Source organism: Schistocerca gregaria, chromosome 9, assembly GCF_023897955.1.
Source record: "Schistocerca gregaria isolate iqSchGreg1 chromosome 9, iqSchGreg1.2, whole genome shotgun sequence".
Taxonomy (NCBI): Eukaryota; Metazoa; Arthropoda; class Insecta; order Orthoptera; family Acrididae; genus Schistocerca; species Schistocerca gregaria.
In genome coordinates this window covers 200,046,689-200,069,579 of record NC_064928.1, presented here as the reverse complement: position 1 = coordinate 200,069,579, position 22,891 = coordinate 200,046,689, and the positions used below count along the sequence as shown (strand labels likewise).

Below are 22,891 nucleotides of genomic sequence, written 5' to 3'. Positions count from 1 at the left end.
GGAGGGCAGCGTGGAGGGTAAAAATCGTTGAGGGAGACCAAGAGTTGAATACACTAAACAGATTCAGAAGGATGTAGGTTGCAGTAAGTACTGGGAGATGAACAAGCCTGCACAGGATAGAGTAGCATGGAGAGCTGCATCAAACCAGTCCCAGGACTGAAGACCACAACAACAACAACAATTATGGCGTCATGTAGGTCACTAGAGTTTGTGGGTAGTAACAAGCTGTGACTACACATGAGCATTACTGGCCCCAGAGCCCGTTCTCCTTTCATACCAAGGTCCACGCGCGCGCATTCACGAATCGTCCGAATATTGCTGCGCTGCACTCTGGCAGTTCAAGGTACGAGTCTGGCGGCTAAGGCCAAACACCTCCGTCTTATTTAAGGAGCACCCAGCGTGCAGCGATATCGCGTATTTCTTTCGTCGATGCGCGACATTACTTTAAGAAGCTCTTCGCGGACCAGCAGGCGTGCTGAAAACAGATCCGCTCCAGCGCGGTCTATTTTCGCAGGACCAAACCACGGAGCGGAGGCCGAATGGCTGTCTATACAAAATCGAATGATGGAAGGTAGTTCGCAAATCGCGGAAATCTTAACGAAGCTTGAAATATTACTTTCACAGCTAGTTGTTTTCAAGCTAGTCAAACAGCGCAGTACTTCATGCGTTACCTAGGCAAACTTATTGGTAGTCCAGAAAGAATCTTCACACTCTGCACCTGAGTGTGCGCTGACTGGAACTTACTTGCGTATTACCAACATGTGAAGGAGTGCGACTTGAACATGGGACCTCTTCCTCTGGCGGGCATTTGTTCTGCCGACTTAGCTATCCAAGCGCCACTCACGGCCTGCTCTCACAGTTTTGCTTCCATCAGTACTTCATATCCTACTTTCGAAACTTCATGGAACTTGCTAATGGCTTACCCACAGCTTGATGGATTGTTTCCAGAAGGGATTCTTTCCTGTTTTTCGATCCCTCTCGCCTCACCACCCAGCCCTTTTAAGATTCTGTCATGTTTACACTGATCAGCGACAACATTATGACCACCGACCTATTATCGATATAAACCCGTGAAGGCGATAGAGCCGGCCAGAGTGGCCGAGCGCTTCCAGGCACTTCAGTCTGGAAATACGCGACCGCTACGGTCGCAGATTCGAATCCTGCCTTGGGCATGGATGTGTGTGATATCCTTAGGCTAGTTAGGTTTAAATAGTTATAAACGGATTGAGTGCCAAATAGGAGGAACAAAGTTAGAACAGGTGGACGGTTTCAAGATTAGCATCTCCAAAACGAAAGTAATGTCAGTGGGAAAGAGATATAAACGGATTGAGTGCCAAATAGAACAAAGTTAGAACAGGTGGGCAGTTTTAAGTACTTAGGATGCATATTATCAAGGGATGGCGACATAGTGAAAGAACTGGAAGCGAGGTGTAGCAAAGCTAATGCAGTGAGCGCTCAGCTACGATCTACTCTCTTCTGCAAGAAGGAAGTCAGTACCAAGACTTAAGTTATGTGTGCACCGTTCAATCTTTCGACCAACTTTGTTGTATGGGAGCGAAAGCTGGGTGGATTCAGGTTACCTTATCAATAAGATTGAGGTTATGGATATGAAAGTAGCTAGGATGATTGCAGGTACTAGTAGATGGGAACAATGGCAGGAGGGTGAGCACAATGAGGAAATCAAAGACAAACTGGGAATGAACTCTATAGATGTAGCAGTCAGGGCGAACAGGCTCAGATGGTGGGGTCATGTTACACGCATGGGAGAAGCAAGGTTACACAAGAGACTCATGGGTTCAGCAGTAGAGGGTAGGAGGAGTCGGGGCAGACCAAGGAGAAGGTACCTGGATTCGGTTAAGAACGAATTTGAAGTAATAGGCTTAACATCAGAAGAGGCACCAATGTTAGCAGTGAATACATGGAGGAATTTTATAAGGGGGACTATTCTCTAGACTGAACGCTGAAAAAGATAATCAGTCTTAAATGATGATGATACGTTCTAGGGGACTGATGCCCACAGATGTTAAGTCCGATAGGGCTTAGAGCCGTTTGAACCATTTTGAAGGCGATAGCTTCGTCACCTGGCGACGAATGATTGCTAGTCAGGCACACACACAATGTGCATGTAGTACCAGTGAGCGCGCTGTCCGTGTGTAGAATGTGGAAGGCGCGCGATATCTGTCTGACCGAGGGCCGATTGTGATGGACCAGAGACTCGGCAAGGTCGTTTCGGAAACTGCAGACATCTCGGGTGTACCGGAAATGCTGTGGCGAGTGTCTTCAACACGTGCCGAAACCAAGGTGAAACCAAGTCGTAGGGTTGGGTGGCACTCTTCATTAGAAATGTCCATCGTCGTAAGTTGGGCAGACTGGCAAAACACGACAGTCCGCCAACTCTGCCGGAATTAACGTCTGACTTTGGTTCAAATGGTTCAAGTGTCTCTGAGCACTATGGGACTTAACTGCTGAGGTCAGCAGTCCCCGAGAGTTACAACTACTTAAACCGAAGTAACCTCAGGACATCACACACATCCATGTCCAAGGCAGGAATCGAACCTGCGACGGTAGCAGCAGAGCGGTTCCGGAATGAAGCGCAAAGAAACGCTCTGGCACAGTGAAATGCTTCCACCCTTGCCATTTTGGAAATTAGATGAATAGCTAGGTTACCGCATTACGAGACTGCACTGTTTTCCGCGTTCCCCGACACGTTTTAAATACCCTCCAATGCTAGTGTTGCCATCTACCTCTGCGAGTGGTTTTACACGTTGGCGGTGGTCACATTACTGTGACGGTACCGCGTATTAGGCTTTCAGTTTTCCGTGGCCTGTTAATACGGCTGTAAAGTTCGGAAATAGAGGCAGATTAACCGTTACACTATGGCGGATTGTAGGGAAACTGCATGTCCCTTATTTTTAGTTCGTTGCCACTCAGTCTCCCACTTGTGTCTAAAAGTTTTTTCATTATTACAGATACACTACTTGCCACTAAAATTGCTACACTACGAAGATGACGTGCTCCAGGCGCGAAATTTAACCGACAGGAAGAAGATGCTGTCATATGCAAATGATTATCTTTTCAGAGCATTCACATAAGGTTGGCGCCGGTGGCGACACCTACAACATGCTGACATGAGGAAAGTTTCCAACCGATTTCTCATACACAAACAGCAGCTGACGGGCGTTGCCTGGTGAAACGTTGTTGTGATGCCTCGTGTGAGGAGGAGAAATGCATACCATCACGTTCCTGACTTTGATAAAGGTCGGATTGTAGCCTATCGCGATTGCGGTTTATCGTATCGCGACATTGTTGCTCGCGTTGGTCGAGATCCAATGACTGTTAGCAGAATATGAAATCGGTGGGTTCAGGAGGGTAATACGGAACGCCTTGCTGGATCTCAACGGCCTCGTATCACTAGCAGTCGAGATGACAGGCATCTTATCCGCATGGCTGTAACGGATCGTGCAGCCACGTCTCGATCCCTGAGTCAACAGATGGGGACGTTTGCAAGACAACAACCATTTGCACGAACAGTTCGACGGTGTTTGCAGCAGCGTGGACTATCAGCTCGGAGACCATGGCTGCGGTTACCCTTGACGCTGCATCACAGACAGGAGCGTCTGCGACGGTGTACTCACCGACGAACCTGCGTGCACACATGGCAAAACGTCATTTTTTCGGATGAATCCAGGTTCTGTTTACAGCATCATGATAGTCGCGTGCGTGTTTGGCGACATCGCGGTGAACGCACATTGGAAGCGTGTATACGTCACCGCCATACAGGCGTATCACTCGGCTTGATGGTATGGATGCCATTGGTTACACCTCTCCGTCACCTCTTATTCGCATTGATGGCGCTTTGAACAGTGCACGTTACATTTCAGATGTGTTAAGACACGTGGCTCTACCCTTGATTCCATCCCTGCGGAACCCTATATTTCAGCAGGATAATGCACGACCGCATGTTGCAGGTCCTGTACGGGCCTTTCTGGATACAGAAAATGTTCGACTGCTGCCCTGGCCAACTCATTCTCCAGATCTCTCACCAATTGAAAACGTCTGGTCAATGGTGGCCGAGCAACTGGCTCGTCAGAATACGCCGGTCACTGCTCTGGATGAACTGTAGTATCGTGTTGAAGCTGCATGGGCAGCTGTACCTGGACACGCAATCCAAGCTCTGTTTGACTCAATGCCCAGGCGTATCAAGGCCGTTATTACGGCCAGAGATGGTTGTTCTGGATACTGATTTCTCAGGATCTATGCACGCAAATTGCGTGAAAAAGTAATCACATGTCAGTTGTAGTATAATGTATTTGGCCTATGAACACGCGTTTATCACCTGCATTTCTTCTTGGTGTAGCAACTTTAATGGCCAGTAGTGTATTATGCTGTAGCTTGGTGTTGACTTTGGTGAGGCCAGTGTATTTCCTGCAGTTCGTTCTTCACATGGTACGGTCGGTTCCTTGTGTGCAGGTGTGGACGTGTTGTCGCTGCTGTGCGTCCGCAAGTTCTACTGCGAGCTGAGGACGCAGCGGCTTCGGCCCTGCGTGCTGCCGCCGGCTGCACCCATCTGAAGAAGGCTGCCACACGGCGGATCCCGCTCAGAGGAAGTACAGTCGCCACATCCGGCCACACTACCGAACGCGGTCTGCAGCCAAGGAAAAAGAGAGCTCCAACCTGCCGGGGGCCCTGCAGGGTCCAACGGCTGCCGCGCGCCAGTCTCGTCAGCAGTGAATGGCGCTAGAGACTGCTCTTTTCATGTTCTTTGTCATTTCCATTCCTAGTCAATAAATAACGTAGACTTGATTGTATACGGACGTAACTAAGTAAATGTTCGAGAGGTCTGATGCTCGTGTTTCACTGTGTCGCAGTAGATGTCACTCAACTGTTTCATAAACCACGCGTTCAATTTGGACAACATCTGTAGAGAATTCGAATCAAATAACCGCAGCAGTATGAAAATACCCCCTAATGAAAACAGGTTCTACAGGTTAGACGCTTCCCTTCAAAAATATTTTTAGTTCGCACCTCTATGTTGGTTGGTGATTAATCTCCGAGTAATGTCTCAAGAAATAGTGTGACATAACTCCACAATCATGTCCCATTCAAAGCAAAGTTCCCCGAGTCTTGTATAACAATCCTTTTATTTGAGAATGCTTGCACGAAGAAGCCATCCTCATTATCAATTTTCTGTTATGTTAGCAAAGTTCCTTGTGTCTCCTGTATGGCGGTCCAGTTCTTCCTTTTTAAAACTGCTGCGTGAGCTGCTTTCCAACACATCGTCCAGTATCTCAAATGTCTTCCTCCCTCGCCTCCTCTGCGCCTCCACATACTCTTCTAAACCTGTCTTTGTAACACCCTACTCCCTATCCATTTAGTTTTCCTTTTTTTTTTCTCATACTCAACAACTCTGGTCTCCTACGCTTCTCAGTACCCCTCCATAATCTACCCTTGCCATACAACTTTTTTTTATTTGCATTATCTCCGTCGTCCACAAGATGGCACTCGTGCTCTATCTTTCTTCCTCACGTTCCAATTTCCAGTAGCACACAAGAGGAAAACCCAATAAAGTACTTCATCAATCTTTCCGTCAAATCTTTGTTCATACTGCAGCACAAAACTCTCTTCTGCTTACAAAATACTTTTGCCGTTGGTATCATCGTCATCATGATCTTGAATAGTTTTCATTCCTAAGCTGGGTCTGTTTGCAACATAAGCCTCTCTTCTTTGTTCACTCTGCTCCAGGCCTTGCCTTTTATTTTTAACATACTCCTCCACATCTTTCACCCCTCTGTTTCTTCGTCTTCTTCTTGGTTGTTTCCTTCGCACATCCATTTCATGTGTCTTGTTGGGAATCCTCTTGTTTCCTATTCTCTACAAGTGTCCATACCATCTTAGCCATCATGTTGCTATCCTGCTCTGCAAAGGTTCCATAGTCACCATTTCCATTATCTTTCATTCCTCGTCTTCTCCCTCCTTGTTACTCCTGCCCTATTTTTGAGGAACTTCATTTCACCTGCCTCTAATCTGCTTACATCTCTTTTCTTCATTACCCATGTTTCCGACGCATAGGTCAGCAACGTAATGTAGTAACTTCTATATATTACTTCTTTACTTTTTGTGGGACGCCTTTATTCCAAACCGCGCTCCTAACATGTCTCATGGATGCTTCTGTCTCTGTGCCACTTCCACTGATCTCTTTCTCATTTCTTCCACTCTCTTCTATCACGCTTCTCAAGAACGTAACACATTCTATCTTCTGCAATTGTTCACTTCCAATCCTTATACTGCTATTTAATGTATCTTTCTTTCTAGCTGCAACCAGGGTCTCACATTTGTTTACTTTGAATTTCATTCTATACCATCTCACATTTCTTCCCAAGCACCCTGCTCTTCCTCTCTCCTCCTGCGTGTTACCGCAGATCATTAAGTCATCGGTGAACACCTCTGCCTTCATCTTGTCTTCTTCAGCCATTGGTATCCTGGCTCAAATTTCTGAGCTTCAATTCCTACCCGGTTTCTATTCTGCTTCCTAGTTATTTGAAGTTTTGCACGCGCTCATCATTATCTTTCCCATCTTATCTTCGCCTAATGCCGTTACTTTTGTTTTCCTTGCATTAATATTCTTTCCATATCTCTCTCCTTTACATTCAATGGCATCTACCATCTCGTGTAATTCACGGTGCTAATGTCCAGCGTTTAGGATGGTCACAAACGCACGCATTAGTTAAGTACGACGTAACAGTTCTTGTGTGCCTGATGTCATCGGGAAAAGAAACCGTACCATCAATACTATATGCCACGGAACTGTAGAATAAATACGAAGAAGATATGTACTATACAGGATACAGAGCATGGCATATTTTTCCAATTGTCGCAACATACTAACTACAAGTGACATGTACTGAAGGTAAACACTTCTGGAAGACCAAGCAGCGTCCGAGCGCTCTTCAGTTTCTTCTCCGAATTCCACGTTTAGGCTTGCCTGCTGTGGACGTCCTGGGGAGGCTTCTTCTGCAATCCACGGGTGGTTGCACACTCCTGAAAGCCATGTCGCGTTCAGTCATGAAATAATGATACGCTGCTCTTTTCTTCTGAAGGAGTGCAGCTGTTGAGTAAAATTTCTTCCACTAACCTATAATAGGCCGGAGTCACTGGGTAGGCGCTGTCTGTTTATTGTATCAGTTTCATAGCTAATTTTATATCATCATTTGCTCTGTGGCATTGAATCGCATCAGACCGTCTCACCTATATTACAATTTGTACAGACAATATATGCCCTCTAGAAGACTGATTTTCTTAGAAATAAACTTAATCAAGACGGGTAGCAGATAAACCCATATACTTATTTATTTATTGTTTATAGCTATTTGTATAATGAAGACTGTTGTTTCGCAAAATTAAAAATAAAATAAAGATTACGATATCTGTTTTCAACATTTTCTTCTTGTTTATTCTCCGGTGAAACCAGACAGAGGCCTGAGGTTTATTTTGGTCTTTCTATGTCATGAATATGCTTTCTCGAATCCGTAGGTAGTTGCCGCTATAGAGCAGAAATTTATTCATTACTCACTTCGCAACTATAAACGAATTAAGTCGCAGCACAACACAACATGAACTATGTATTGGCAACTGAACTGCTGTAGGGCTCAGAAAAAAATAAACACCCTCCGCACAGTCCTTGAAGGCGCAACGGTACCGACCGGCCGTCGTGTCACCCCCAGCCCTTAGGCGTCACCGATAACGCTTAAATTCGGTGATCTAACGGGAACCGGTGTTACCAATGCGGCAAGGGCATTGGTAGATATAGGGCCTACAATAAATTTTAATAATAACAATTATTACTACTACTGTTAGCAGTAGTAGTAGTAGACAATAAACTACTAGGAGTGGCAAGAGTACGAGGGGCATTCAATACCTAATGTAACACTTTTTTGCAGCCAGCAGGTTGGTTTTATTCGGGACTTCCATGTACTATATTATTCCCCATTCTTTGGGCTACAAACCCCATTTTTAACCATAACCTTCATTCTATGCGACGGCCTTACGCCACTTTACTAGGAGGGCCATTACGCCCGCCTGGTACCACTTTAGTGGTGGTCATCGGAATCAACTTATTGCTGTATCAATAACCTCCTCTTTATCTACGTTCTGCTTCCACACAGATAGCCTAATTGCTCTTTATGGTCTTCTGTTAGGCAGCGAGGAGCCAAGTGGCCACACATCTTTGAGTGCCCCAGCTTGGTGGACCAGTGCGTCAGCACTACCAGCAGAGACGCCCAGTTGAGCAGCGAGGTGTCTGATTGTGATCCGTACATCACCTCGAATGAGAGTGTCCGCACGTTCCAAAATTGCCGGAGTCAGAGCTGTGTGCGGCCAGCCGGCACACGTGAGATCGGACAGGTTTGCGCGACCCTGTTGCGACGATGACACGATGCCGCGCCCAACGACTCACCATGCTTTTGTTCACGGCCAGGTCTCCGTAGACATTCTGCAAGTGCTCTGAACATACAGCGACGCTCTGATTTTACGCTGAAGGAAACTCTCTGCTCCCTTCTAGACGCCATTTAGACGGCTACAGCCGGCCGTTGTGGCCGAGCGGTTCTAGGCGCTTCAGTCCGGAACCGAGCTGCTGCTACGGTTCGAATCCTGCCTCGGGCATGAATGTATGTGATGTCCTTAGGTTAGTTAGGTTTAAGTAGTTCTAAGTTATAGGGGACTGATGACCTCCAATGCTAAGTCCCATAGTGCTCAGAGCCATTTGAACCATTTTGAGACGGCTACAAATAGTGTCGTCATCCATCGTAACTTCGCGAAGCTGAAGCGGAAATACTCCACAATGTCCCATACAGATTCCGTATTTTTTCCACCGAATTTGACCGAGAAAAATGTGTTGGATTACCGATTGTACGAGCCTCGTAATAACAAGAAAATAATAATAATAATAACTACTACTACCCAAATGTTGGGACTCACCAGAATCTTAGGTCCCATCGCATTACATGAATGTTAACCAGCAAACCAATAATAATGTCATTTATTGATTTCAAGAAAGCATTTGATTGTATAGACAGAGAAGCAATAGATAAGGTCATAAGAGAATTTAGTGTTCAATAAAAATTGGCAATTATAATTCGTGAAACAGTAACAGGTACAATGTCTAAAGTCAAATTTATGGGAGAAGTATCTCAGCCGTTTGAAATACAAACTGGTGCTAGACAAGGTGTTGGTTTATCACCTTTACTGTTTAATTGTGTTCTAAAAAAATTATAACGATATGGAATTCGGAACTAAAAAAAATTACAAAATTGAAGCAATAACTCAGGGAAGGAAAACCAATGGAATTATGGTAAACTGCTTGTCTTTTGCGGATGATTTTGAAATACTTTCAGAAAACTTCACAGAGGCAGTTATTCAGATAAACCTTTTGGAAAAATTGCAAACAGAACTGGTCTCAAAATTTCAGCTGAAAAAACAAAATTCATGACAAATATAAAAAAATGCGCCAAAATTCATAGAAAAACAAACAGGTAAAATAGAGCGAGTAAATAAATTTAAATATCTTGGAGAGAGACTCTACAACAGAATGGACTAGAAAAATCTGCAATTGACGTAAGAATCAACAAAACGTATAGAACATATGGTTTGACCAAAAATATTTACAACAAGAAATGTATATCTAGCAAAACAAACCTAAAACACTACACCACAGCGGTACGACCAGAATGTTTGTATGGAACTGAATGCCGAACGTTGAACAATAAGGTGGACAGATCAGAGGCACTGGGAAGAAGGATTATTAGAAAAATAATGAGTGCAAATGAAAACTGCAGATGGTTGGAAAACAAGAAGTAATGGGGAGATCTACCAAAATATAGAGAAAAAATCTGAAGTAATGGGCAAACGAAGATTAACCTTTTTCGGACACCCCTACCGAACGGATGGAAATAGAGTAACAAAATAAATACTCCTGTATTTCTGGAAGAAGAAATCGACAGTAGCATGAATTACAGAAATAAGGAAAGATCTAGAAAGAAACAACATCAAAGAATCAGAAATAGCAGAAAGATACCGTTTTAAAAATAAAATACTAAATTTGGAAGGCTTTCAAAGCAGAAGAAATAAAATAATCGGGAACAACATGAACAGAAGAAATGAAGAGACTTCATGGAGAGAAATAGGAAACAACAACAAACGAAGAAGAGGAACTCAAGTTGTTACATGATCCTAGTTGGTCAATACGATTGGGGAAAAAAAACTAGTTGTAGGAGTAGCGGCAGTAGACAATGCACTGAAACCTTGCAGACTGTATCAGTTCAGATGTTTGGAGTGAACAATCACGCGTTGTACAAACAGTATGCTTAAGTATTGTGCACACTTTATAATCTGGTTGATTTTACATTGGGGCGCGGGTTGTGGGGGAACCAAGTGTCGTTAGTAATAGGAGTGTTGTAGAGGAAGCAGGTTATGTAAAAGCATCTATCCTTCTCGTGGATAAGAGTTATTTACTGAACAGGAGCTGAAAGTAGCACTCGCAATGCACTGAGAATTAATTCCTCATTCCATAAAAAATGGTTGTTAGAACTAAGCAGTATGAATTGTCTCACTCGCTCTTTAGTTCGTAGTTTAATCAAACACTTACTGTAACTGTGTGTCACTAGTATCTCATTTTAAAAGTGAAACTGTTCAAAGAGAACCATTTTTCATTCTAAAGTTTAGCCAGGAGGTAATGTTGATGATGGCGGGGGTGGGAGGGGCTGGGGGGTGTTAGCTAGCTAATATCTGATTGCATTCACAGAAAAATCGTCTCAGTAAATTTGGGGACCACTGACTTAATGAAAAAAAAAGACATATGCTCGTTTTGGAAAAGACGTCTGTCATCTGCTCAAGTAATGGCTTTTGGGACAGCATGGTCAAGGTCACAATCGAAATACGAGTGTCAACGAATCATATTAATCGAGAATGCTCAGCTTGAACTTGACTTAAGACAAGGTGGCGTACGATGTGCTCGTGCCCGAAACTTGTTAGGGCGAACTAACTCATCCATTAAAAGTAAGGCTGGCTGCAGTTTTTTATTCAGCGAAATATACGATAGCGGACGTGATATTTTCAAACAATAAAATAACGGATTCAACCTTTTTCTCTGCTCCTGTGCGGTGGATCTCGCCAGAATGAAAACCGATTGAGTAAATAGTGAAATTTCATACTTACGGGGCTCGAAAAGGTGCAGTGCTCGAAATGTTTGTCAGGCGAAGGCGCTTTAGAAACTCACCTGCAACATAAAAACAAAGTCCTGTCACAGTCGAACTGGGACAATAGTTTCAGCATAATTATAGGCACTACAGATATTACGAAGAAAAAATTTTATTTCACTGTTTATTATATCAAAATTAATCGTTTTTGCCGAATTTACACTCAGTCCAAATACTTGTTTATCCTGTCTGGAAATAGTTCACACTACAGATGAACACGTTACAAATTTCTGCACACAACTTTTCATTCCGATTTTTCTGCTTCCTGTTGTTTACCTGCCGGTTCTTAGCTCAACAAAGGCATGACGGTCACAAACAGCTTTGTAGCTCTCTCACAAAGAATTTAATCCTGAGATTTCATTCAAAATTTTACGGGCATGTGATCTGCTTGGCAGAGGTACACGCTGGCATGCGAATAAAATCCGTAACGAAATATTGCACGAACCACCACATTACAGTCCAGTATCCAGAAACAGTGAAAGCCTCACTTTCGTTGAAAGTATAAAACAGAAAATGTTACTGTTTTGTTAGTACAAGCCGGTAGAGTTTTTCCGATATGCTATCTTTCGCGTAATATTTCACACACAAATGCACGCACGCACGCAGTTACACAATTGCTAAAAAACAGCAATTTACAAAAGTATCATAAATAGTTTATGGGATTGTAATGTGCGCGTATAATTAAATGTATTTCGAAGAACAGATTTTATTCAAGCAATGGACGGTCACATGATGTACTGTAGCTATATACTACATAATCGCTGTAACTAACTGATAACGTCGCAGTATCACTTCAAAACAAATTAGTGTATTTGTGGGATTTCACTATTCTTTACCCAACAATCCACAAGTCACCATGATGTTCCATCTGTCAGCTACTACGTGCGCCTATATACGTACTCAACATCGTTTTAACCATCAGGTAAATCACTTACGTAATACGGAGCTGGAAAACTGCTACGGATACTTAAAGCCAATAAATAAATAAAACCTATTGCGCCACCTGGCTACCGAAAGTAGCATTCATTTGTTAGTTCATATTTCGACTTCAGTTTCCTTTCTAAAAATTTCTTCGGTTCTGCACAAACTCTCTTGTAGTTCCACGACATTTATTATGCGTAGTACTCATATCGCTTTTCCGCGAAACGCGTCAAAAGACGCTTTTGCGGACTCGTAACAGATGTTGGCATTTTATCAACGATTCGGGCTAAAATAGTCCAGACGGCATTAGCAGAGATAATATTCACAGAAGCGCGAAGGGCGACCACTTGATACGGCAGAGCGTTTGGAAACTGTCCCACGCATAACACTTACGTCATCCCACTAATCTCCCACTAAGATCGAACTATTTCGCAGAAGCCTTAACTTTTCCTGCATGTTTAAAAAAACCTTTAACAGCAGTGCAGCAGTTTTTTTTAAGTTCTTGTCATTTCCGAAAGATATCTCATATAATAAGTCACTGCTACAAAATACTAACACGAACTTTCTACACACGAATGGAGTAACTGGTAAAAGCCGACCTCGGGGAAGATCAGTTTGGATTCCGTAGAAATGTTGGAACACGTGACGCAATACTGACGCTACGAGAAGATACATTAAAGAAAGCCAAATCTACTGTTCTAGCGTTAGTAGACTTAGGGAAAGCTTTTTACAACATTGATTGGAATACTCTCTTTCAAATTCTGAAAATTACAGGGGTCAAATACAAGGAGCGAAAGACTATTTACAATTTGTACGGAGATCAGATGGCAGTTATAAGAGTCGAGGGGCACAAAAAGGGAATCAGTGGTTGAGAAGGGAGTGAGACAGCGTTGTAGCCCATCTACGATGTTATTCAATCTGCATATTGAGCAAGCAGTAAAGTAAACAAAAGAAAAATTTGAGGTAGGTATTAAAATCCATGGAGAAGAAATAAAAGCCTTTAGGTTTGCCGATGACATTGTAATTCTGTAGGAGACAGCAAAGGACCTAGAAGAGCAGTTGAACGGAATGGGCAGTGTCTTGAAAGGAAGATATAAGGCGAACACCAACAAAAGCAAAACGAGGAAAATGGAACGTAGTCGAATTAAATCAGGTGATGCTGAGGGAATTAGGCTGGGAAATGAGACACTTATAGTAGTATGGTTCAAATAGCTCTGAGCACTATGGGACTCAACTGCTGTGGTCATCAGTCCCCTAGAACTTAGAACTACTTAAACCTAACTAACGTAAAGACATCACACACATCCATGCCCTGGGGCAGGATTCGAACCTGCGACCGTAGCAGTCGCACGGTTCCGGACTGCGCGCCTAGAGCCGCGAGACCACCGCGGCCGGCCTTACAGTAGTAGATGATGTTTGCTATTTGAGGAGCAAAATAGCTGATGACGGTCGAAGTAGAGAGGATATAAAATGTAGACTGTCAATGGCTGAATAGAATTTGGGGGAAGAGGAATTTGTGGCACAACTAGACTATAAGAAGGGATCGGTTGGTGGGACATGTTTTGAGGCATCAAGGGATTTCCAATTTACTAATGGAGGGAAGCGAGGCGGGTAAAAATCGTAGAGGGAGGCCAAGGCATGAATACACTAAAGGATGTAGGTTGCAATAGTTACCTGGAGATGAAGAACAGGGTAGAGTAGCATGTAGAGCTTCATCAACCCAGTCTCTGGACTGAAGACCAGAACAACAACAACATGATCTCTTAATGGGAAGTTCATGAGATTGAACGAAAATGTCAAATTTCAATGTATTTTATTTATTACTAGAACTCATGGACAGTAAATTCCCAAAGTTTCTATGATTAAATCGTATCCAAAATGTCTGAAAAAAATTAAATGTCTGATGCAACCTTCCTGTCACGTCCACTTTTTGAAACATCACTTCAATATCTAAGGAAATAACAACCCCTACTTTCACAAGGAGAGGCTTCCAGAATTTATCCTGGATGTTGTCAAGCCCACTTGAAGGTTTGTGGCCGATACTGCACTCCCAAAAAACGTATTCATCGCAAAACCCTAAAACCAAATGGGTCTCTAACACTCACATGGAAACGATGCCCGAAAACAACATTTTCATCCCCTACAGTTGTCAGAATAGTAACTTGTTATGCAGTTCTTGTGATTAATTGTAGGAACTTAGGGAGGGTGAAGGAATTGGGGAGAATGGGCTTTAAGATAAGAAACTGAGATCCAGAAATCTTTAGAGTAAGAGATTTACAGCGCCTCTTAGTTCAAACGGCTCTAAGCTCTGTGAGACTTAACATCTGAGATCATAAGTCCCCTGGACTTAGAACTATTTAAACCTAATATAACCTAAGGACGTCACACACATCCATGCCCGAGAACAGCGCATCCTGCAGCTGAAAAGTCTGTTGAAGAACTGGTAAAGGAAAGAAGGCAGAAAAAGATACCAGAAGTCTTGAAGGGAAAAACGACGCTGAGTAAAAATCTGGGGCATTCTGAAGAAGTGACATAAGAAAACACCTTTGGTTGAATTTTAAATTGTATTTCCTGAAAATATTTTTTTTTTAATTTTATGTACCTTTTTCTCAGAATCTATGAAGACTAGAGTTGTGAAATTTTATAATTTTTTTAAATATAAAGCCAATAAATGTTGTCCAAGTGTAAATTTTGAAATTCTGATTGCAAGCTAAGATATGTGCAAAATGCTCTGAATTTAGCATGAATTTTATATTATATTTATGGAATTGTATTTAAAAATTATTAAAATTCTGCTATTCGATGTATTAAAAAAACTTTATGATAGAAGCTTACTGTATGCAAAGAGATTAATCAGAGAAAATCTTGTAGGAATCTCTTTAACAGTTTCTGAGAAAAGGCGTCGTACACAATGGTTTGAAAATAAAATTTTTAAATCCCATAAAAAAGTTAAATATACATAACCAAGGAAATTTCGTAGTAAATGTTTTAATTTCATGTAAAGCATGATACAAAATTTCATTGCCGTATCTTCAAAATCGTCGATTTGGTGGTGCATCTTTTAAGCAGTGCGTGTTTTTCAGGAGCAGTACACTGCAAATATCAAGTAAGACACTGGATAAAAAATCTGAGAGGGAAGGGTGGTGCGTAAATATCAATGTCGCGCTGATGTTTCGATGAACGGAGGCGGGTAACGAACTCTGAAACAGTTACTAGAAAGGAAGGAAATTTGTTTTTATGATGATTGGGCAAGAGAAATGACAAAACAAATTAAACTGTCATATAGGACCATAAGTTTAATGGAAACCAATACTATAAAAATTAGCTGAATCTTACGTTAAGGCTCTTTTTCCTTTTCTTTTTGTAACATGGCGCTTTGAGTTTGGAAAATGGTTGATATTATGAGCGAAGGTAGCTCTCATAATGAGAAAACTAACAGAATTATCGGGGAAAAACGAATGCTCGTCCGCTAAATATTAATTTTGTAGTGCAGTCTTCTTCCTGAGACAGTTACACAAAAGAGCTCTGTCTCCATTTTCACTTCAAATTCGATGTTCAAACTTTTTTAATCGATGCCTCCATTCGACTTATGCCATATTTACTGATGCTTCTAAAACACCCCACGTCTATACATGCATGAGAGATAAGTGTGCTCACATCTTGATTTCGTAGTTCCGACAGCACGCCTTGGGCGTGCCGTATGTGCAACCCATCACAGCATTGTGGTAGGAAAAGTGCTGTTGGACAGATTTGAATGTCAGATTGACAAACAAGACAAGTCTTTAATTAATTCGTTCTCGACTAACTTGTTTACAGATTCTGTATTGCTGTCAGCGCACATGACATTTTATTGATTTACTACCTGGTAAACCTGGCTTTGCCCGGGTTATCATTATGCGTTTTCTATTTAAAGTAAAAGTAAGAAGCAACTCTGTTTTTAGTGAAGTACCGAAAACATTTCATTTCCGTGTATTCGTGAAAATGCCTTTGAAATTGTGAAACACTCGTATAAAGAAATATGCATAATGCAGAAATGTATTAGTACAACGGGATTTTATGAAATGGAAATGAAAATGTTTCATTATAGCTCTATAGATAGTTTTCGATTTCTCCTAGAGCCGTTTGCGCTTTCTAGTTGAAAGCTGTCAAAAGCGCTGCCACCTATGAGGAATTCTCTGAGGTCAACTGTAGGAGTGTCTTACTAGTAAAAAATTAAATGAGTTAAAACTTCGTGCAAAATGCGAATTATTTTTTTTTCATATATCTAATTGTTTATGACGTCGTATCGCATGGACTAGAGTCGTGTAATGACACATTTGTGTAGGCACATTCAGTGGCATATGTGGATACTGTTTGCGAAATTGCGAATAGTGGCAACGAAGTAATAAATTTAGAAGTTATATGCAATGCGGCAATTTTTCACGCATCATATCATAGGTTGGTGGTTCTTACCCCGCATCAACTGTTCCCTGACTGTAAGGGAAACGTGTACCTAGTTTGATTAAAATCGATCCAGTGGTTTAGGAGGAGGTGTGGACGTGGAACACACACACACACGAATTAATAAAAAAAAATTAAAAAACGTAGTTTCACAGGCTTGTAACTATCGCAACCTGTACGAAAACAAACGACCAGAAATAAAAACTGTAGTACTGTGCAGAGCGAGAAACACAACTTCAGTTCTCTTTACAAAGGTGAAACGTAAAAAACCAAAATCCAGCACAAGAAACACTGCAGAATGGCAAAAACTGCGAAGTGTATGTGTAGACTGAAGTCTTTCGACATCAACCGCTTCTAATAGAGAGGGGAAAAAGCACTTCTTTGGAGAATATGTAGCAAAATCCCTAAGTACTTGCACTCCAACTTCATAAACAAGACTATAACAACCAAAAATGTGCAAAAATATATATCCGATTTGCAGAATAACCACGGAAGATGCTTTCCAAATAAAAGCAAATGCGCCTGGTGTAAAATTCTCCTTAATTAGATTGCAGTAAGCTCGAGACGGAAAAATTAATAATAATTGTTTTGAACAGCTGCTGCGGAAGATGGCCGTGCAAACAAAGCTGTTAGGAAAATGGAGTGAAATAGCGTTTACAACACATTGCTGAGGAATCTTACTGCCACCAACGTTCATCTCATGTAAGCATCTAGAAGGTAGAAGAAATTAGGAAGCATATTAACAGTCGTTTTGCCCTCGTCCCCTTTGCGAGATGAACGGGAGAGAGAATGACTAGCAGTAGTCAAAATACCCTGTGGCGTGCATCGTGTGATGGCTAGCCGAGTATGTATGTGAAGTCGCTGGTTTACTCTGCAACAGTATCTTGCGGCCAGCAGTGCTACGCGGATATGGGAAAACCGGAAATTTGTGGTAAGGTCTTCTGGGACCAACCTGCTGAGGTCATCGGTCCCGAAGCTTACTCTAACTTGAACTTACTTAATCTAACTTGAACTTACGCTAAGGGCAACACACACAACCACGCTCGAGGGAGGACTCGAACCTCCGACGGGAGGAGAAGCCCCGCAAACCGTGACAAGGCGCCCGAGACCGCGCGGCGCAGAGACGGGAATATAAACTGTGTTGAAAGGCTTTCTCCAAATAGCGTCGCACATAAACACAAACACAAGCAACTGGCGGAATGTTCCTTTCACAAGAGTCGCACATTCTTTCTGTTTAGAATTCTGGTTGCCAAAATACACACAGACCCACAACTGTTGTGGTTGTGGATGTTTCAGGGTTTGGGGCGGACAATCGCTACATACAGAACAGTTCACAGTGACGAAGACCATTGACGCAGTAATGTCATTAATTTATGCAGTTTTATCCGATGTAAAAATGATGGTCAGTGAAATGTGAACATATGAAATGCGAATCCTACAGCTGCGATTCACTGCGGAATCCATCTAGAGCTTTTAATCGCATAGGTTTCTGCGACGAGAGTCAGTTATAAAATTTTCCTGAGTACGGTACCGCCTCATAATGAGGAAACTGTACTGGAGAATCCAAAGGTTCTGCCATGGTTACTGTGGTCTTCTTCTGGGACTGCTGATGCGTTTTAGCTGTATAATTCATATTTTGTTATTATTACTCACTAAACTTGGCATTCCTTGACAGTTTTAAAAATATCGTTGTTATAATTGGTCTCTTGGGGCAGCAGGAGTTAGAACGTTATTGTAATTGCCCGCACTGGCGGTCTAGTGGCGTGTTCGGTCAGAGGGCTGGGTGCTCTCTGTAATAAAAAAAAACTGAGTCAAGGAATCAACGATCAACTTGAACGGATGTCTTGTGACGTCCACCCAGACCAAACGCAACGAACTATATCGAATAAAATGAAAGAAAAAGAAAAGTGGTTGGGATTGCTGACTCTGGATCACGTGATACCGGGTTCGATTCCCGGCCGGGTAGAAGATTTGCTCATCACTTCACCATCATTCGGGAAAGTGGTGAGACTGGACAGTGAAAAGATTTGGAATTTGCACGGGCGCTGATAACCCCGCAGTTGAGCTCCCAACAAACCAAGTATCATCATCATTTACTGTAATGTGGTGTCCGTTCTATTGGACGTGTCAGGGAGAACAGACACGACACAACTATGTATGTGCATTGACCGTAATTGTAACTTCATTGCGGATGCACACTATGTCCGATCGCTTGAGGGAAACAGGTAAGGCTGAGAATTTGGATTGGAAGTAAAGCCTGTCTAGATTGTCAAAGTGTTTAATAGAACAGTGGGAAATTCGGGTTAGAGTCCCGGTCGGGCACAAATTTTCACTTGGCGCCACTGAACTAAAATACATTGTCCACGTGCGGCTGAGATCTGTATTTCTCTAAAAACCGTGTTTATTGAACTGATGAATCCTCGATGTCTCAGAATATCTCCTATTAACCAATTCCTTCTTTTAGTCAGGCTATGTCAGATTTCTTTTCTCCGCTTTTCTATTCAGTATCTCTTCATTAGTTACACGATCTACCCATCTAATCTTTACCATTCTTCTGTAGCAGTACGTTTCGAAAGCTCCTATTCTCTCCCCGTCTACATTGTTTATCGTCCATGTCTCATTTTTATTCCATACATGGATACACCCCAGGCAAATACCTCCATAAAAGAGGTCCTAACCCTTGAATTTGCATTCGATCCTAACAAATTTCACTTTTTCAGAAGTGCTTTCCTTGCCGTTTCCAGTCTACGTTTATAACCTTTCCACTTCGACCATTGCCAGTTACTTTACCGCGCAAATAGTGAAGCTCATCTACTAGTTTTAGTGTCTCATTTTCTGAACTAATTCCCTCTGCATAACATTATTTAATGTGACTACATATAATTACCCTTGTTTGGCTTTTGTTAATGGAATTGGAAATTTGTGGTAAGGTCTTATGGGACCAAACTGCTGAGGCCATTGGTCCCTAAGCTTACACACTACTTAATCTAACTTAAAGTAACTTACGCTGAGGACAACACACACACGCATGCCCGAGGGAGGACTCGAACCTCCGACACGGGGATCCGTGCGGACCCTGGAAAGGCGCCTAGACCGCTCGGCTACCCCACGCGGCTTTTGTTAATGGTCATCCTCCTTTCAAGACACTGTCCTTTCCATTCAATTGGTCTTTCGGACCCTTTCCTGTCTATCACAAATGTTCGGATGTCTGTGAAATCCTAAGGGACCAAAGTGCTAAGGTCATCGGTCCCTAGACTTACACACTACTCAAACTAACTTATGCTAAGAACAACACACACACCCATGCCCGAGGGAGGACTCGAACCTCCGACGGGAGGGGCCGCGTAATGCGAGCAACTGCTTGCTCTGCAACTCTAATCTTATCTCAGGCTAATTTATTTTACTTGTCTAGCGAGAATTTGTGGTCACAACTACCCTACTCGCAAAGTATACATGTGATATCCTTGTAGTCCATTTGCACTTTTAACAATACAGCAAATACTTTGAAGGGACCACATTTTTTCGCTTTCATTGTATTAAGATAAATTTAGCACAGTTTCTAAAAGTCAGTCACCCTGTTTAGTTGAGTTGGTGTACGCACTTGGGACAGAGGGCATTTTATAGCTATTGTGGAGAAAAGAGGCCTTGATGTTTGTCTTATGGCAAAACTACAAACCGTACCTACTCCAGTACCTATACGCAAAAAGTCTTGCCAGTCAAATCTGTTCTGGAATATGAATTGTCCATAACACGTGTTTAGAGTTATCAGAAATAATATCAGAAAGTTTGGAAGGTAGGAGACGAGATACTGGCAGAAGTAAAGCTGTGAGTACCGGGCGTGAGTCGTAGCTGAGGTGGTAGAGCACTTGCCCGCGAAAGGCAAAGGTCCCGAGTTCGAGTCTCGGTCGGGCACACAGTTTTAATCCGCCAGGAAGTTTCAGAAATAATATCGTTGTGAAATATTGCCATCATTGACGTCACGCCGCTATCGTGCCATTTTCTAGTAAATATATCACATGTTTGCGCTGTTTTGCTGGTGACAACTAGATAATACAAATTCCGAAAAGTTTCTATAAAGATTCGACTTCATCGTAACTGAATCAAATACATACTGTATACAAAACAAAAACGGTGTTGTTTAAACAAACGTCGAGTGGTCGCATACCGTTCAAAGCAGCTTTTAAATGCGGCTTGTTGTCTGGTGCTGCCTTGGGAAACCAACATCCTGCTGATATACGTAAATATAAAAAGCGTCTGGTTTCCGTCCTGTTCTGCTGTGGCCGCTACGCGTCTGCAGTCAGCTTCACAGCCATCCGCTACGTCCTTTCGTACTTGCATCCCTAAATCTCTGGCAGTGCGTAAACAAATCTGCTGCCCCAGGAGTAGGGAATGAGACACGAAAAGCAGATGATGATTTTTGCTAATTGTGCAAAATAAGTGATGATGTCCGAAGTAGGGAGGATGTAGAGCGCAGACAAGCTACAGCAAGAAAAGCAACTCCGAAAAAAAGAGGGATTTCTTGAGGACGGATACAAATGTAAATGTTAAAATATTTTTTTCTGAAGGTACTTGTCTAGATTATATCCTTTTACGGAAATGAAAAGGGGACGATGCACAATTCAGACAAGAAGAAATAGAATGTTTTGAGATATCGTCAACAAGAGAGTGCTGAAGTTGAAATGAAATGTCGTGTGACGAGGGCCACCCGTCGGGTACACCGTTCGCCAGGTGCAAGTCTCTCATTTGACGCCACTTCGGCGACTTGCGCGTCAATGGGGATGAGATGATGATGAAAACAACACAACACCCAGTCCCCAAGCGAAGATAATCCCCTACCTAACTGGGAATCGAATCCAGGCCCCTTGGTGTCACATTCCGTTGTGCTGACCACTCAGCTATGGAGACGGATGCAAAGATTAATAAAAAAAGTCACATGCTTCCCTACATTAAACTCAAGGTGAGACTCCAAGATTTCTAAATCTACATCTGGACTCTGCAAACCAACGTGAGGTGCATGGCAGAAGGTACGTCCCATTGTACCAGTTTTCAGACATAATAGTTTTCAGATGTTTGTAGGTAAGAACACAAACATCACAATAAATTGAGAAAGGAAGATAACTCTCTGATAATCTAGATTACACGTGAAATAATACGAATATATACACGAGGAAAATAGACCCAGAACAATATTAACTAATTTCAGTAGAAAACACAGGGCACAGAAATGAAACCTTTAAGTCTTTAGGCCTTTCACATACATTTTGGAACCATTTAAAATACTTGAAAAATGAGTCTCTTACTCATTTTTCAAAACTAAAATTATGTTAAATAAGGCTAGGTTTGGATTTTTATGAGCCTATTATGTGATAAAGTGGTAATAAAGCATGTTTCATGTATGGCAAAAATTTCAATTGTTTATAAAACCTGTTCAACCTAAAAGTGGAAGCTCTCCTTTTCAGAGAATGTAGAACTATATCATACTAATCAACAACAAAAAATCAAAATTTTATGGATTGGCATTAAAAATGTTTTTACATAAATTATAAAAAATTCAGAACTACAGTAAAATAACTTTGACAGTTAATCGCAAATGGAGGACTTCTTTGTAATCATGAAGCCATTATCTTTTAAATAAAAAAAACCAACAAAATGCGTGGAATTATTGTAGAGGTACAGCATTTTAAATGTTTTTCCAAAATTTGCATCTTCAAATTGGTATGCACAATGTCATCTTTGGAGGGTTGTATCTTGGAGCCGAATTTTGTTTTGGAGAAAACAAAAAATACGTGTTCACTACTTAATCCTAACATATGCTAAATTCAATAACATCTGAGACTATGAAGGTAAGATTTTTTCCTACCCTGCGTGAACTGATGTGGACTATACCATTTTATTGGTTGATTTGACCAATAACATAAAATAAAGAAAACTTTTAAATAGAACTTAAAATTATTTCACCTGGACATCTTCTTTTCCATTGATTACAAAAAATGTTCAGTGTAGTTGCATGAGTAGGGCTAAACGTGTTCATTAATGTTACCGCTAATCTTTTACATATATCATGTAAACCAAGTCGTCCTCATCATTTCGATAAAGATTAGATTAGATTCAGTTTTCGCTCAAATGATACATGGAACACGTAACTGCATAACTTGAGTAGGGAGCTATGGGTGAATGGATTGGACATGTTCAAAGATCAGATGAGTCGGTGCAGAATCGAAATGGGGAGAAAATTAATTTGTGAAACAACTTGAATAAAAGAAGGGATCGTTTGGCAGTTC

At 41.9% G+C, this 22,891-nt stretch overlaps 2 protein-coding genes across 3 annotated transcripts in view; one reads left to right on the top strand and one right to left on the bottom strand.

The window, feature by feature from the left end:
- LOC126292045 (uncharacterized) overlaps positions 1 to 7,436 on the top strand; it is a 50,417-nt gene extending 42,981 nt beyond the window's left edge. For both annotated transcript variants that reach the window (XM_049985845.1, XM_049985846.1), the window contains one exon: positions 4,471 to 7,436. In XM_049985845.1, the coding sequence (XP_049841802.1) occupies positions 4,471 to 4,571 (101 nt within the window). In that variant the 3' untranslated portion in view covers positions 4,572 to 7,436. The remainder of the gene's footprint in view (positions 1 to 4,470) is intronic.
- LOC126292035 (amyloid-beta-like protein) overlaps positions 1 to 22,891 on the bottom strand; it is a 1,795,419-nt gene that overhangs the window by 514,780 nt on the left and 1,257,748 nt on the right. The gene's annotated exons all lie outside the window — the stretch shown is intronic.